General features: G+C 41.4%; 1 protein-coding gene across 2 annotated transcripts in view; it reads left to right on the forward strand.

Annotated features, from left to right (window-relative positions):
• LOC126095068 (septin-2) overlaps window positions 1–17,987 on the forward strand; it is a 53,097-nt gene extending 35,110 nt beyond the window's left edge. For both annotated transcript variants that reach the window (XM_049909751.1, XM_049909750.1), the window contains exons 8-9: window positions 3,513–3,686; window positions 17,484–17,987. In XM_049909751.1, coding sequence (XP_049765708.1) covers window positions 3,513–3,686; window positions 17,484–17,663 — 354 coding nt within the window. In that variant the 3' untranslated portion in view covers window positions 17,664–17,987. The remainder of the gene's footprint in view (window positions 1–3,512; window positions 3,687–17,483) is intronic.
• Window positions 17,988–18,711: the final 724 nt, after the last annotated feature.

Genomic DNA, 18,711 nt, shown 5'->3' on the forward strand with positions numbered 1-18,711 from the left:
TTCAGATTCATGCAGAACGGAATTTTTTTGCAACAAGTCATGGTAAAAATGTATGTGATGGTATTGGTGCTACCATTAAGCGCATGGCGTCATGAGCTAGTCTGCAGCACCCTACAGATAGTCACATTCTAACACCTCTTCAGTTATTTACCTGGGTACAGAAAAATATCTCTGGCATACGATCATTCTATGTTTCGAAAGATGAGGTGAAATCAGACAAAGAGTTGCTAAAAAGCAGACTAGAACATGTTAAAACTGGTGCAGGCACAAGGAGCCATCATCACTTCTCTCCAACGGACTCTGACAATGTGCAGATGAGCAGACTGTCCGGTTATAACTATAGGTTCATGCACAACATGTATCTTCACAGTGTGTCTGACTCGGGATTCAGAAGCAAAAGCAACCAAGTTGATATGTTATTGCTGTTTATGATGACAAATGGTACTTAGGATGTGTTGCAGAGTGCTGTGAAGCAGAAGGTGATGTATTTGCGAACTTCATAGCACCAGCAAGATCATTTCATTGGCCACGTTTGGCAGACAGGTGTTGGATTCCTTTTGAACATATTCTTATAACTGTTCCAGTTCCTACCACAGTGTCAGGAAGACAGTACAATTTGCCACTCAATGTACAGAGTACAGTAGCTAAAGTGTGGGAGAACTTCTGTTTGAAGCACAATCAACTGGTTTTTAGCAGTTAAGGTGCAGTAAACATTGATGATATGTTGTGTTATCTGTCTATATGTTGTTGCTTAGTGATTAAACAGTTGCTGGAAAGGATAAGAAGAGGCAGAACAGTTTACGATATGTTTTTACAAAATTGTGTTGTGGAACAATGGCCACATAACCAAATACATCTGTCAATTTCAATTGCACACAAATGTCATGCAATAACATGCTGAAATTTTGAGATATATATCATTATGGTCTACTTATGCAGTGTGTGAAATTTGGCTTGGATACCACTTATCCCTTTAGTGCTACCACACTCCGAAAATCGATGTTTTTCAGGTAATTTTTCAAATTTTTGTATTTTCGTGTGCATGTAACTCAGTTTTTGTGACTGATATGGGCATGATGAGATCTGTGTGTGTTTAGGCCACATTAAGCTTACCACAAAAATATTTATACCCTTTTTGAGTGAATTATATTTGGCATAGAGGGCACCTACAATATGTACCTTTTAAGGTATTACATTTTTTTAATCACATTTTGAAATTTTTTATTTTCCCTCAGAAATACGTTGTTGGTGTTTTGATTCATGGAGTGTGTTCTCTAAATGGATGTTACTGGGTTGTAAAAATTTCACTGGACAGTGTGGAATAGTTCCAAAGTTATTAAGACCTGAAGCTGGATCTGAAGATAGATTGCCAGATGCGGGTTGCAATTTCCGGGTCACGCCACCTTCTTAAACAAGTCATAATTCTGGAACTAATTGGCAGGGGAAACTAATGCTTTGCACACGAGTGTTCCACACATGGTAGAATTAGTGTACTGAATTTCAGTCAAATCTGAGACTTTGAGCTGGAGCCCCTGGTTGAACTGACATGGAATGACCCAGATGGTTCATGCAGCTAGCACCATATTGTTCCTTCATCTGAGAAAATATTTCTAACTGTTGTACACCTTCCAAAAATAAAAATCTGATCATAGAACATGGTCCTTCAAAAGTACTTTTTTCAGCCACATCATCGTAACTAAGAGCTTAGACATTATGTTTATGTAAGTTTTAATCAAACAAGATTTGCAACTTATTCTTACAAAAGTTTCAGTCAAATGTTGATGGTGTTAGGACAGCAACTAGCCACAAATTTACTTTGAGTTCCTTTATTCAAAGGAAACCGTTACCGGTTTCAAATCGTTGCGATTCATCATCAGACGGTTTACATGCTTTCTTACCAAATGTCAGAAAGAAAGCATGTAAACCGTCTGATGATGAATCGCAACGATTTGAAACCGGTAACGGTTTCCTTTGAATAAAGGAACTCAAAGTAAATTTGTGGCTGGTTGCTGTCCTAACACCATCAACATTTGTCTTCAAAAACAGCCACGGTCTCCAACATGTCATCATATGACAAAATTGCAAAAAGTTTCAGTACTTTGCTTTAGGTATTGCCTTAACTATATGTTTTCGTCTTTTCAACAATATTCTGAAAGGTTATTACCCACCGTAAAGATGACCTTTTGAGTTGCAGACAGGTTCAGTGAGAAGACTGATACATATAAGCTTTCAGCGAAAGCCTTCTTCGGCAAAGGAAAATGCGCACACATTCACACAAGCAAGCACATCTCTCACCTACATGACCGATATATTGGCCACTCTGGTCAGAATGGGAGCAACAATCTGGAGTGGGACTAGGAAGGGGCAGGGATAGTAGAATGTTGGTGGGGGAAGAGGAATCAACACTGCATAAGGGGACTTGAGGTAACACAACAGGGCTGCTAGGTGCTGTGTCGGGAGGCTGTGGGGGAAATGGAGGGGGAGAATGGGGAGTGGAGAGGAGAGGACCAGACAAGGGGAGAAGCCCAATGGGTTCACCAGCAGAGAGCAGTGCACAGTGAGGGTGATGGGAGGTGAATTGCAAGGTGGTGCCAGGACAGAGGGATTGGAACTGCTGGGTGGAGGCTGTTGAGACAGTATGTTGTCACAGGTTGAGGTCGGAATGGTTTTGGGAGCAGAGAATGTCTTATAAGGATAACTCCCATCTGCGCACTATACAAAAGCTAATTGTAGAAGGGAGGATACAGATAGCCAGGGTTGTGAACCAGCCATTAAAATCAAGCATATTATGTTCAGCTGCATGTTGTGGCACAGGATGGTCCCCTTAGTTCTTGGCTAATTTTTGGCAGTGGCTGTTCATCCTGATGGACAGCTGGTTGGTAGTCATACCAATATAAAAAGCTGAGCAATGATTGCAGTATAGCTGGTACGACATGGCTGCTTTTCTCAGGTCACCCAGCCTTTGATGGTGCTGCCCTCTGCCAGTGTACTCCCCTTCTGTGTCCCTCTCCTTCCTTTCCACTCCCCCCCCCCCCCCCCTCCTGATACTGTCTATGGCAGCCATGTTCTGCCTCCTCTAGTTCCCTCCCCCCCGTCAGTGCCCCTCCCATTCCCTCGCCCACTGCAGATTGTTGCTCACACTTGATACATTTGAGTTCCATTCTGGCTGGAGATAGTGGTCATCTTTGTGCAAGGTGTGCTTGCTTGAGTGAATATGTTTGTATTTTTCTTTTCTGAAGAAGACTGTGGGCGAAAGCTTATATATAACAGTCTTCTTGTTGAGTCTTTCTGCAGTTCAAACATGTCATCTTTATGGTGAGTAGCAATATATCTTTTCGTAATATCTTTGCTATTCGAACATGGATTTCACACTGTTTGTTTTTATCTGTTTCATTATTGAATGACCCTTGCATTTCCTTTTCTCCTTCACTTTTCTTCAGTAGCTATAAATCCAATTATTCCATAAGAATTCACAGTGCAATATAAAATAACAAATTCTGTCATGATTCCAGATGGGCTTTAGTGATGTTGATTCTGACAACAAGCCTGTAAGTTTCCAGCAAACATTTGAAACAAAACGCAGCACTCACCTTCAAGAACTACAACAAAAAGAGGATGAAATGAGACAGATGTTTGTGGTACGTGTAAAGGAGAAGGAGGCAGAATTGAGAGAGGCAGAAAAGGAGGTATGCAACAAATCTTTTGCACTATGCTAGACATTCCTTAATTGCCTGCCATGTAAAATCCAGGACCTTGCTGTATTTATCTCCTTGCAAACCTCTAAGTTACGACTGCTAACTTATTTTCCAATTTTGTAATAATGCAGAGTTCCTTGTACACAGGTATATACTGGGAGCAATTGGGTTAGTGACGGTGTTTTGCAAGTAGGTCCAGATTTTGACTAATCGTGCCACTCATTCATTTTAATAACAAAACTGAGCATCTGCTTTCCAAAATGAAGTTTATCATATAAAAAAAATGTGTAATTAATATTTCAAAGATATTTCAGTGCATCAAAAGTTGTTCGGGCTTCATCCATTTAATTTGGAACTGCCAAATATTTTTGTTTTGTTTCATCATCACAGGGTCATCTGCCTTCTGGGGGCTTATGTTTCTTTATACTTCTCTACCCTGTGCTTTCCTCTTCATTCTGTAGTAGTGTCCTCCTCATGTCACCCAGCATTTTCTTCTGTCCTTCCCTTTATTCCCCAGAATGAAGCATTCAGTTGCCTTTATCAGATGGTAATCTTGTCCCAAATTATGTGCTATTTAGTTTAGTTTCCTGTTTTTCATTGTCAGCGGCACCCTCCAACTGTTCTCTGTAGCTCTTCATTCCTGACTTCATCAGTCGAGCTGATCTTAACGATTCTGCACCACATCCACATTTCAAAAGCTTCAGTTTTCCTCTTGTTTGCTTTCTCAGTGTCCATGTTTCTACTCCATACAATGCCACACTCCACCTCAGGCATTTCCCTAGTCACTTTCTTAATTTGGTATTCAAACCGCTAAGAGTCTTTTCTTCTTCTGAAATGCCTCTTTAACCAATTCCATTCCGACTTTGATGTCCTGTTTACAATGCATGTCTTTCGTAATCAAACTTCCAAATACTTGAATACTCTCACCTGTTCTTTGGTTTCACACAATCGACAACAAGCTGTACTTGTGTAACAATTTTTACTGTTTCCAGTGAGGACTTTATTCCTTATTTTGATTTGAGCTCTTTTGCTCATCATGTATGTTTACAATTTTAACGTCATGCAGTTTATGTAACTTCCTTCTGAAGAAGATACTCTTAGTGGTACTGAAACCTGGTCAAGGTCTTTTACATTAAACTTATGCAGCCGGGTAGTTGTATACTTCGTGCATTGAAAAACAAGCAGTGGAAACTGCAGGAGGAAATGTAACTATATTGTGAAAAGGATAGTTTCTACTCACCATATAGCGGAGATGCTGAGTCGCAGATAGGCACAACAAAAATACTTTCACAAGAACTTTCGACGATCAAGACCTTTGTCGAAACACACACACACACACACACACACACACACACACACACACACACACACACGCGCGCGCACACGCGCAAATGTAACTCGCACACACGTGACCACAGTCGCTAGCAGCTGAAGCAAGATGATGAGCAGTAGTGCGTAATGGGAGAGGCAACTGGGTGGGGGTAAGGAGGAGGCTGGGGTGGGGACTGGGAGGCATAGCAGGGTGCTGCTCTCCATCCCCCCCCTCCCCACTCCAGCCTCCTCCTTACTCCCGCCCACTTGTCTCTCCCATCATATGCTGCTGCTCGTAGTCTGGCTTCAGCTGTGAGAGATTGTGGTGGTGTGTGTGTGTGTGTGTGTGTGTGTGTGTGTGTGTGTGTGTGTGTGAGTGCACGCTTGCGTGCGTGCGTGTGTGCGGTTTGTCTTTTTTCAACAAAGGTCTTGGTAGCCGAAAGCTCTTTTGTCAGTCTTTTTGTCATGCTTATCTGCGACTCAGCACCTCCACCGTATGATGAGTAGCAACTACCTTTTCATTATATTGTTATATATTGAAAATTTATTTACAATTATGGGTGTCAGCCATGTTTAAAATTGTATTCTAACTCATTTTATTGTATTCCCCTTTGGCAAATGTATGCAACGATGGCTCACTTCACCTGACACAAAAGGTTTTTAAAACCAGCGTGTTTTTAGCTTCAAAGAACATTGTCCAAAAGGTCAGCACCATTTCCAGTCTTGTTTGTGAGCCTGCTAAACAATCGCTCAGTGCCTCAGCTATATGAGGTGTAATCACCTTTACTTGTTCCGTTACTTGTGTTTCATCCAGGACTTACCAGTACAATCTCTCTCTCTCTCTGTGCCTCAGCTATATGAGGTGTAGTCACCTTTACTTGTTACATTACTTGTGTTTCATCCAGGACTTACCAGTACAATCTCTCTCTCTCTCTCTCTCTCTCTCTCTCTCTCTCTCTCTATTTTCGTTTAGTCGGTTCCAACTCTTCGTGACCCCATGAACCAAATCACGCAACTTTTTCCTGTCGTGCACTTTCTCCCGTAGACCTTCCAGGTTGGAACACATTGCTTCTGTGATGCCATCTATCCATCTCATCCTCTGACGTCCTCTTCTTCCAGTTCATTCAATCTTCCCCAGAATTAATTTTTTTTCCAGCGAGGCATGCCTTCGCATTGTGTGTCCAAGGTAGGTCAGCTTTTGTTTTAACATTAGACCTTCCAGGGAGAAGTCTGGTTTTATTTGCTCCAATATTGATCTGTTGGTTCTCTTTGCAGTCCATGGAAGTCTAAGAAGTTTCCTCCAACACCACAATTCGAAGGAGTCAATTCTTCGCCGTTCAGCATTTCTAATGGTCCAGGTCTCACATCCATACATCACAACTGGAAAGACCATAGCCCTCACAATACGGATCTTTGTTGCTAGTGTTATATCTCTGGACCTTATAACCCTGTCAAGGTTTGACATCGCCTGTCTACCGAGCAACAGGCGTCTCCGGATTTCATGGCTGCAGTCGCCATCAGCAGAGATCTGGGAACCGAGATAACTGAATGTGGTCACTGCCTCCATGGTTTCTCCTGCTATATCCCACGAATTGGTAGGTGTAGTTGCCATAATGTTCGTTTTCTTCACATTCAGCATAAGACCGGCCTTTTCACTTTCGTCTTTCACCTTCAGTAAGAGTGTGCTCAATTCTTCTTCATTTTCTGCCAACAGGATCGTATCATCCGCGTACCTGAGGTTGTTTACATTTATTCCAGCTATTTTAATTCCTGTTTCTTCTTCATCTAGCCTTGCATTCCTCATAACATGTTCTGCATACAGAATGAATAAGTACGGTGACAGTGTGCAGCCTTGCCGGACCCCTTTCTGAATCTTTATCAATTTCGTTGTTCCATACGTAGTTCTCACCGTGGCTTCTTGGTCAAGGTATAAACTCCGTATCAGATGAATGAGGTGATCTGGCACACCCATGTTTTTCAGTACGTTCCATACTTTGTTGTGATCGACGCAGTCAAACGCTTTGGCGTAGTCAATAAAGCAGAGGTACACATCTTTCTGGAATTCTCTTGCTTTCTCCATAATCCACGGAATGTTAGCAATTTAATCTCTAGTTCCTCTTCCTTTCCTAAATCCAGCTTGTTCTTCTGGTAGCTCTCGATCTAGATATTGGCGAAGTCTATTTTGTAAGATTTTCAACATAACTTTGCTAGCATGTGAAATAAGTGTGATTGTTCGGTAATCTGAGCATTCTTTAGAACTTCTCTTCTTTGGAATGGGGATGAATACTGATCTTTTCCAGTCTTCTGGCCACTGCTGCGTGATCCATATTTCTTGACATATTGAGTGCAGCACTTTCACTGCATCCTTTCCAGTGACTTTAAACAATTCTGCTGGCATTTCGTCATGTCCACTAGTTTTGTTATCAGCCATATTTTCAAGGGCCCACTGGATTTCGCTCTCCAAAATATCTGGCTCTAGTTCTAAATTAACATTAACATCAGCAGTAGGAGCCCTGTCATTATGCAGTTCTTTCTTGTATAGGTCTTCTACATATTCTGCCCATCTTTCCTTAACATCCTCTGCTTCACTCAGATCTTTCCCGTTTCTATCTTTTATCATTCCAATTTTTGCCTGGAATTTTCCTTTAATTTCTCTAGTTTTCTTATAAAGATCTCTTGTCTACCCCATTCCGTTACTATCTTCAACTTCCTTGCACTGTTCATTAAAGAATATATTTTTATCTCTTCTAGCTAATTTCTGAAAATTTTTATTTAATTCAAACATAGCTGATCTATCTCCATTGATTTTTGCTTTCCTTCGTTCTTCTGCAACTTGCAGTGCCTCAACTGATAGCCATCTAGCCTTGTTACTGTTCCTTTTCTTGGGAATGTATTTCTCGGCGGCCTCCTTGACAGTATTAGCTACTTCTCTCCACATCTCTTGCGAGCTTTTGTTCTCGAGCTGTAATACATGAAATCTGTTTTATACCTCTACAGCGTAGTCGTAGGGTATAGAGTTAAGGTCGTATCTGCAAGTTGGGATACTTTTTGCTACATTCTGAAGTTTCAGCCGAAATTTTGCAATCAGGAGCTGATGATCTGATCCGCAGTCAGCCCCAGGTCTTGTTGTAGCTGACTGAACCGCGCTCTTCCACCTCTGATGACAAAGTATGTAATCAATTTGGTTCCGGTGTTGGTCATCTGGCGAAGTCCTGGTATATAGGCGTCATTTTGGTAGTTGAAACAGTGTATTAGTAATTATCAATGAATTTTCTTGGCAGAATTCTAGGAGTCTCTGTCCAGCTTCATTTGTTGTACCAAGACCATATTTCCCTGTTATACCTTCTACAGCTTGATTTCCCACTTTTGCATTCCAATCTCCAACTGTGAAGACGATATCCTTTTTTGGTGTTGACAGTAGTAATTCTTGTAAATCTCCATAGAACTGGTCAATAATTAACTTTTCAGCATTGGTTGTTGGTGCATAAATTTGAACTACTGTGATGTTGAGGGGCTGACCTTGAAGTCTGATGGACATCATTCTATCATTTTTATATTTGCATCCCATTACAGCTTTTCTCACTTTATCACTAACTATGAAGGCTACTCCATTACTTCTGTTGTTATCGTGCCCAGAATAATACACCATATCGCCATCCGAAGCAAATTCTCCCATGCCAGTCCACCTCATTTCACCTATTCCCAATATGTCGATGTTAATTTTCTCCATTTGTCTTTTCACTTTGTCTAGTTTTCCTTGATACATGGATCTTACATTCCATGTTCCTATGCAGGCTTCTCTTTGCACCATATTACTCTTCGTGAAGCTCCTCTCAACCTGATTTCCCCCGGAGATCCGATCGGGGAACTTGAAACTCGGGAACATTTTGAGCTGAGCGAAGCCATGGGGTTTTCTTGGGATGGTTCAGTGGTGGTTTCCCGTTGCCTTCCACTGTCCTCCAACTCCTATCTGCTCACTGACTCAGTTTCCCGCTGGGGTTGGTTACCCAACCTTCTGCTGAGCTGCTCGGCTTAACAGGGGCACTACGTGTAGGTAGGAAGTTGGAGAATTGAGGTGACAGAGGCTGTGAGAACTCTCTTGCTGAGTTCTTGTTATCACGTATCACCCCCATTTTATGCCAGAGTCTCATGATGTCTGCAGAGACCCCCCCTCCCCCCCCCAGGTCATTTCCTGGACCCACCAGTACAATATTAACATGTAAAGTGACATCTATACTTAGCAGCCTAATGGAAGATTCTCATACTTCATCATCCACTGGTTAAATCAGTCAAACAAGAAAAGTCGTTATTGGGTTGAGCAGCTCTGAGCAGCATTCCTGGTGATCTGCTTCATTCTGTACTTAGAAGTATCTTCCAGAATGATAGTGTTCTTGAGATCCTGTAATTATCAGTAGTTGACTGCAAAACTCATCAGTGGTACAGTTAATGGGAAAAAGACAAAAACAAGAACTGGAATCAGATATCAAGATGAAAATGAAATTAACATTACACTTTCCAGTGACATTTTAAAATGTGTCTCAAATGTGACTGTAAACAGTGAATGTAAAATTTATTAATCCATTTGTGGGTTGGATTATCTGTAAAGAAAATTTTGTTAACAAGAAGAAAATTCCCTTATGTATTTGTCAGAAAGTGGGATGCGAAAGAAAAGAGAACAATATAACACCAGGGAAAAAACCAGAAGTTTAATAAAAAATGTCTTCCACCCATTTCTTCATCAGTAAAAGAGGAAATAAAAAACAGATCAGTCATTAACCATTTTACAAACCTAGTAGACATTCATAGCTGCCTTTTACATGTCGATTATAGTAATTAGCAAGTTTGAACACCACTCATCCGCTTTGAACTAATTTACAGCTGTAGCATTTGCTATGGTTCAGTTATCATTTTGTCGGGTAAGACCATTTTCCTGTAATTTCTCTTTTTAATGTTTCATATCATTATACAGTGTCTGTATTATCTCGTATGGTAAGCTACACATTTGTAACTTACAAGGGAAACTCCCTATCACACCCCATTCAGATTTAATGGTAAGCTAGCCCAGTGGATCCTCCTCCCATGAACCATGGACCACACTGCTGTTGGGGAGGTTTGGGTGCCTCAGTGATACAGATAGCCGTACCTTAGGTGCAACTATAACGGGGGGGGGGGGGGGGGGGTTAATCTGTTGAGAGGCTAGACAAACATGTGGTTTCTGAAGAAGGGCAGCAGCCTTTTCAGTAGTTGCAGAGGCAACAGTCTGGATGATTGACTGACCTGGCCATGTAACATCAACCAAAACGGTCTTGCTGTGCTGGACTGCGAACGGCTGAAAGCAAGGGGAAACTACAGCTGTAATTTTTCCTGAAGGCATGCAGCTTTACTGTATGGTTAAATGATGATGGAGTCATCTTGGGTAAAATATTCTGGAGGTGAAATAGTCCCCCATTCAGATTTCCAGGCAGGGACTACTCAGGAGGACATCGTTACCAGGCGAAAGAAAACAGACATTTTACAGATCGGAGCGTGGAATGTCAGATCCCTTAATCGGGCAGGTAGTTTAGAAAATTTAAAAAGGAGAAAGGGGTAGGTTAAAGCTGTAGTGGGAATTAGTGAAGTTCGGTGGCAGGAGGAACAAGACTTCTGTTCAGGTGAATACAGGGTTATAAATATTCAATAGTAGAAAAAGGAAGAGAAGGAAAAGTAGTGGGTGGGGATAAGGAATGAAAGAGGAAACCGACTGGTAGAATTTTGCACAGAGCATAACTTAATCATAGCTAACACTTGGTTTAAGAATCTTGAAAGAAGGTTGTATACGTGGAAGAGGCCTGGAGACACTGGTAGGTTTCAGATAGATTATATAATGGTAAGGCAGAGATTTAGGAACCAGGTTATAAATTGTAAGACATTTCCAGGGGCAGATGTGGACTCTCTACAGTCTGTTGGTTATGAACTGTAGATTAAAATTGAAGAAACTGCAAAAAGGTGGAAGTTAAGAAAATGGGACCTCGATAAACTGAAAGAACTAGAGGTTGTAGAGAGTTTGAGAAAGAGCATTAGAGAACGATTGACAAGAACAGGGGAAAGAAATACAGTTAAAGAAGAATGGGTAGCTTTTAGAAATGAAATAGTGGAGGCAGCAGAGCATCAAGTAGGTAAAAAGACAAGGGCTAGTAGAAATCCGTGAGTAACAGAAGAGAGATTGAATTTAATTGATGAAAAGAGAAGATATAAAAATGCAGTAAATGAAGCAGGCAGAAAAGAATACAAACTTCTCAAAAATGAGATCTACAGGAAGTGCAAAATCGCTAAACGGGGATGGCTAGAGGAGGAGGAGGAGGAGATTAGTGTTTAACGTCCCGTCGACAACGAGGTCATTAGAGACGGAGCGCAAGCTCGGGTGAGGGAAGGATGGGGAAGGAAATCGGCCGTGCCCTTTCAAAGGAACCATCCCGGCATTTGACTGAAGCGATTTAGGGAAATCGCGGAAAACCTAAATCAGGATGGCCGGAGACGGGATTGAACCGTCGTCCTCCCGAATGCGAGTCCAGTGTGCTAACCACTGCGCCACCTCGCTCGGTGGGATGGCTAGAGGACAAACATAAGGATGTGGAGGCACATATCACTAGGGATAAGATAGACACTGCCTATAGGAAAATTAGAGACACATTTGGAGAAAAGAGAACCACATGTATGAATATCAAGAGCTCAGATGGAAAAACATTTCTAAGCAAAGAAGGGAAGGCAGGAAGGTGGAAGGAGTATATTGAGGGTCTGTACAAGGGCGATGTACTTGAGGGTAATATTATTAAAATGGAAGAGGACGTAGATGAAGATCACATGGAAGATACGATACTGCTTGAAGAATTTGACAGAGAACTGAAAGACCTAAGTCGAAACAAGGCCCCAGGAGTAGACACCATTCCATTGGAACTACTGATGGCCTTGGGAGAGCCAGTCCTGACAAAACTCTACCACCTGGTGAGCAAGATGTATGAGACAGGCAAAATACCTTCAGACTTCAAGAAGAATATATTAATTTCAATCCCAAAATAAGCAAGTGTTGACAGATGAGAAAATTATGAAACTATGAGTTTAATAAGTCACAGCTGCAAAATGCTAACACAAATTCAGTACAGATGAATGGAAAAACTGGCAGAAACTGAACTTTGGGAAGATCAGTTTGGATTCCGTAGAAATGTTGGAACACGTGGGGCAATACCGACCCTGCGACTTATCGTAAAAGATAGAGTAAGGAATGACAAACCTATGTTTCTAACATTTGTAGACTTAGGGAAAGCTTTTGACAATGTTGACTGGAATACTCTCTTTTAAATTCTGAAGGTTCTAGGGGTAAAATACAGGGAGAGCAAAAGGCTATTTACGATTTGAACAGAAACCAGATGGATGCGAGTCAAGGGGCATGAAAGGGAAGAAGTGGTAGAGAAGGGAGTGAGACAGGGTTGTAGCCTATCTCCGATGTTATTCAATTTGTATAATGAGCAAGCAGTAAAGGAAACAAAAGAAAAATTTGGAGTAGGAATTAAAATCCATGGAGAAGAAATAAAAATTTTGAGGTTTGCTGACAACATTGTAATTCTGTCAGAGACAGCAAAGGACCTGGAAGAGCAGTTGAACGGAATGGACAGTGTTTTGAAAGGAGGATATATGATGAACATCAACAAAAGCAAAACAAGGATAATGGTGTAATCAAATTAAATCAAATGATGCTGAAAGAATGTGATTAGAAAATGGGACACTTAAAGTAATAGATGAGTTTTGCTACACTCCTGGAAATGGAAAAAAGAACACATTGACACCGGTGTGTCAGACCCACCATACTTGCTCCGGACACTGCAAGAGGGCTGTACAAGCAATGATCACACGCACGGCACAGCGGACACACCAGGAACCGCGGTGTTGGCCGTCGAATGGCGCTAGCTGCGCAGCATTTGTGCACCGCCGTCGTCAGTGTCAGCCAGTTTGCTGTGGCATACGGAGCTCCATCGCAGTCTTTAACACTGGTAGCATGCCGCGACAGCGTGGACGTGAACCGTATGTGCAGTTGACGGACTTTGAGCGAGGGCGTATAGTGGGCATGCGGGAGGCCGGGTGGACGTACCGCCGAATTGCTCAACACGTGGGGCGTGAGGTCTCCACAGTACATCGATGTTGTCGCCAGTGGTCGGCGGAAGGTGCACGTGCCCGTCGACCTGGGACCGGACCGCAGCGACGCACGGATGCACGCCAAGACCGTAGGATCCTACGCAGTGCCGTAGGGGACCGCACCGCCACTTCCAGCAAATTAGGGACACTGTTGTTCCTGGGGTATCGGCGAGGACCATTCGCAACCGTCTCCATGAAGCTGGGCTACGGTCCCGCACACCGTTAGGCCGTCTTCCGCTCACGCCCCAACATCGTGCAGCCCGCCTCCAGTGGTGTCGCGACAGGCGTGAATGGAGGGACGAATGGAGACGTGTCGTCTTCAGCGATGAGAGTCGCTTCTGCCTTGGAGCCAATGATGGTCGTATGCGTGTTTGGCGCCGTGCAGGTGAGCGCCACAATCAGGACTGCATACGACCGAGGCACACAGGGCCAACACCCGGCATCATGGTGTGGGGAGCGATCTCCTACACTGGCCGTACACCACTGGTGATCGTCGAGGGGACACTGAATAGTGCACGGTACATCCAAACCGTCATCGAACCCATCGTTTTACCATTCCTAGACCGGCAAGGGAACTTGCTGTTCCAACAGGACAATGCACGTCCGCATGTATCCCGTGCCACCCAACGTGCTCTAGAAGGTTTAAGTCAACTACCCTGGCCAGCAAGATCTCCGGATCTGTCCCCCATTGAGCATGTTTGGGACTGGATGAAGCGTCGTCTCACGCGGTCTGCACGTCCAGCACGAACGCTGGTCCAACTGAGGCGCCAGATGGAAATGGCATGGCAAGCCGTTCCACAGGACTACATCCAGCATCTCTACGATCGTCTCCATGGGAGAATAGCAGCCTGCATTGCTGCGAAAGGTGGATATACACTGTACTAGTGCCGACATTGTGCATGCTCTGTTGCCTGTGTCTATGTGCCTGTGGTTCTGTCAGTGTGATCATGTGATGTATCTGACCCCAGGAATGTGTCAATAAAGTTTCCCCTTCCTGGGACAATGAATTCACGGTGTTCTTATTTCAATTTCCAGGAGTGTATTTTGGAAGCAAAATTGATGGTAGAAGTAGAGAGGATATAAAATGTAGACTGGCTTTGGCAAGGAAAGTGTTTCTGAAGAACAGAAATTCGTTAACATCGAGTTTAGATTTAAGTGTCAGGAAGTCTGTTGTGAACGTATTTGTGTGGAGTGCAGCCATGTATGGAAGTGTAACATGGACAATAAATAGTTTAGACAAGAAAAGAATAGAAGCTTTGGAAATGTGTTGCTACAGAAGATAGCTGAAGATTAGATGGGTAGATCATGTAACTAATGAGGAGGTACTGAATAGAATTGGGGAGAAGAAAAATGTGTGGCACAACTTGACTAGAAGAAGATATCGGTTGGTAGGAAACGTTCTGAGTTATCAAGGGATCATCCATATAGTGTTGGAGGGAAGTGTGGAGTGTAAAATTCGTGGAGGGAGACCAAGGCATGAATACACTAAACAGATTCAGAAGGATGTAGGTTGCAGTATTTACATGGAGATGACGAAGCCCAGTGGATAGTCCATCAAAAGCTGAACACAGATCAAACATGAAAACAGGAAGAAGGTGTATTGAACTGTGAAAAAAAATGAAAAGAAACAGTGAAGAGGCCAAAATTTACAAATCCAATGTTGAGAGGCATTGTACAGCAGTGGCATCATGGTCATGTGGTCATGTTGTTGGACTGCAAAGCGGACGAGCTGTGTTCCCAACTCCCTTGAACCATGTATTTTTATTTTATTTATTTATTTATTTTTTCACAACATTATGAATAGTGCATCCAATCATTGAAATGTTTGTTCTCTTTCTGTGTCTTGGCTGTTGTCATACTATACATTGGTTATGAAGTATGAGTCATGTGGTAAGAATATGTTATTGTCGCAAGTAAATGAGATGAATAGTGAAAGCGGGCGAGGTACCAAATATATATCTCATGGAAATGAAAACAACAAATAAACAGGTTTGAACTATATTACAGCAAAAGAATTCAAGAGTCGAAGCTTTCAAAAAGGAACACAATGTCAAAAACATTAGAAACATGTGCTTTGACAGAGCGCAGAGAAACTGTGTGATTGTGAAACTTTTGTGTTCATTTGTTGCAGCTTATGTGACAAACTTATTATTTCCATCATTTCCATGGGAGTGATCATATTCACATTCATACAAACACTGAAATCTGGCAAGGAGGCATATCTCACTCACTTTACCAGGCATACAAATTAGGTGCGTCAATAAGAGATTCCTATCATACGACACATGTACTGCCCCTAATGCAATGTATGGTACAGCTGACATGTTTCCATTAGAGCATTCAGTTGACTTACCACCTTGTCATCAAATGTTTGGGGTTCTTATTTGAAAGCTACTTCCTTTTGGCTGCTAATAGAGTAGTTGTGCAGAATAATTATAGGTCCCTTCCGTATACTTCGCTGTTGCAAACGGACATTACATTGTGACACAGTCACAAATTTGAAAACAGCGAACAGGAGGGGGGGGGGGGGGGGTGAGATTGACACGAGGGAGCTTTAAAAGGGCTCATCCTGCATGGCAGTTCAGCACCGTGACTGCTTAAGCACGATGCCGTAGGTCTTGCATGCTGCCCTATGTTGCATGCTTGCCCTTGGATCGTTCACTGTTTTTAACTTTTTTTTACAGTTCCGTACACCTTCTTTCTGTTTTCATGCTTGATGTGTGTTCTGTTTTTGATGGGCTGTCCACTGGGTCCTCTTACCACTAAATGTTTCTCTTGTTAGTGTTGTGCAATTTGAGTTGTCTGTATCAGTAACAACTATTTTCAGTTTTGTTGGGTAGAATTTACATCTTCATTGTATTGTGAATATAAAACAAATACGAACTGGCTTTCATCTTTCACCCTGTGACAAAGATGAAATTTTGTTTATCATAACAAAGTTGTCCAGTACCTGCTCCTAAACAACCTTTATTGTTTGATGTCATACCTTTGCTTACTTGTAACTATTATTTATGCTTGCATAATTTTCAGTATACTTCTTGCAGATGTATCACATTATCTCTCTTGTCTAGGTGGGAGAATTCATTTCATGCATTGTGAATATCATGTATACAGAATTCATGGTGTTAATGTCTATAGTCAGTAGTATAGTAGTACTAAGAGCTGCGCAGACAAAAGACATGGACATAGAAATTTGGTCATATTGAAAGAGATTCTACAATGCACTATTACAAATTATTTGTTTATTACGTGTTTCTTAACTGCCTCTGCCCTCATGTAAAGAACTGTATTGGTGATTTTGTGCCTTGTTTAAACTGACTGGAAAATCCATTGTGGAAAATTATACTTCTACTACGGCTTATAGAAATGGACATATAACGACTCCTTTGAGTGTGTGTCACAGTTATAACAAGTGCTTCATGCAGATATTTGAATTACTGGCATTACCCATTAAGGAAGCTGGAGTGCAATTTTGCTATCCTCAGATGTCTAGACTAAACACTGAGTGCACCATATGTATAATATATTGGCTGAATTTATTGCTGCGTCAGCTGCATCATCACCAGCTGCATCACCACTGTTAATCTTCAAATTTTTGTGACGGGGTATAATCCAGTGGATGAAGGAGACTCACACCTTTAAGTATCCTTCGCGCATTTCTTTATAATGAATAAATTTACCGAAGTTGTTGCAGAGAATTTTTAAATGTACAGTTTTAATTTTATTTCCTCTATCCCTATATTTTAGGCACATGATTACAAGTAAGTAATTCTTGAATTGGACTATGGAATAAATAACTCTCCATATATCTTCATATTGCTAGAGAATGATGAATATATAGCAGGTTTCTGGTGTGTCATTTTAGTTGCAGCTCTTCAATTTCTTCAATACTCACTTCCACTGGCCTAATAGTCTTATAATTTGTTTTCCATTAATGTTGGTCCATTTCTTCGCCCTTTGTACCTGTTTCCTGTGTGCAGTTTATTTCCACTATTCTGTTCAACATCAGACACTGGAACTACTGTAGGTAAACATTACAAAAGATAGTCGGGTGGTGAATTAAGTACTTAATATCAGTTTTTCGTAATTGAACGTGTAAAGTATCAGACTTAATAAGACACAAAATGCAGAAAATATATGATCAGGTCACTATTTGCATACTTTTTCCATTTAAGCAAACCCATAATTCTTAACAGTGTTTAGTATCCTTTGATGGAAATATATGTTTGATTTATATGGTGTATTTTATTAAGTTATCAGCAAACACATTTCACTTTACATTGTTAAATACTTTTTTTTTTCCTGTATTAGCTTCACGCAAAATTTGATAAGTTGAAGAAGGAACATGGTGAAGAAAAGAGGAAACTGGATGAAACCAGAAAGAAGCTGGAAGATGAAATAATTGAGTTTAACCGGAGGAAGCAGCAGTATCAGCAGCAGATGTCTTCCAGTCACCACACCCTTACTCTTGGGAAAAGCAAGAAGAAATAATTTACATGACACATTACCTATAATTTTTATAGCATATACAATGATTTATTTATGCAGAGATATTTATATGTGGAATTTATGAATTAGAGTTATTTTATTAACATCAGTAGTTTTATATGGATATTGTATTGCCTACTTCTTCAAATTGCACGCAGAAATAAGTGCACATCATTTATATTATAAATTTATATTCAAACCTTGCACATTCAGTATTTTCTTACTAATTTCTTTGCCCACCTATCTGTGATATCTGCATAGAAGTTATCATTTTATCATTCCAGATGATTATTTATTGAACTGTAACAGTATTTTATTCTGATGTCATTTTCTGTAGTATTTACTATTATGTTACTGAAAAAAGTTGTTCATTTTTACCTTTATATCAGTCTCAAATAAAGTTGTACGTATTCTGACTAATGAAAATGACAAACTGTTTTATTGACATATGGGGGACATTTGAAAAGTCTGTGCAAGAATAAAAACTACGTATGTGTTTGGGGTAAACCTTTTTTATTTTTCGACATATTCTCCTTTTAGACTTATACACTTCGTCCAATGCTGTTCTAATTTGTAAATCCCTTCTGAAAATAGGAATTGCCAAAGTCTCCAAAATAGCTATTGCTTGCTGCAATTACCACCTCATTTGAATAAAATCTTTGTCCCACCAGCCATTTCTTCAAATTGGGAACGCCCCCTGCGGGTCCGGGGATTAGAATAAGCCTGAGGTATTCCTGCCTGTCGTAAGAGGCGACTAAAAGGAGTCCATCCCCCTCACGGGGGTAGTTAGCGCCTGCGTCCGGAGACAGACGGTTCCACGACCTATGATTGTGGTCTTTTTGGTTTTTCACTTCTCGTTTCTTCCTTCCTTTTGTTGGTTCCTTTCTTTGCTCTTCTCCACCTCACTGTCTTCCTTACTCTTTCCCTTGACTTCTCCTTGCCTTCTCATTGCCTTCTTCTCCTTGCCTTCTCATTGCCTTCTTCTCCTTGCCTTCTCATTGCCTTCTTCTCCTTGCCTTCTCATTGCCTTCTTCTCCTTGCCTTCTCATTG

This window comes from Schistocerca cancellata, chromosome 8 (assembly GCF_023864275.1).
Source record: "Schistocerca cancellata isolate TAMUIC-IGC-003103 chromosome 8, iqSchCanc2.1, whole genome shotgun sequence".
Taxonomy (NCBI): domain Eukaryota; kingdom Metazoa; phylum Arthropoda; class Insecta; order Orthoptera; family Acrididae; genus Schistocerca; species Schistocerca cancellata.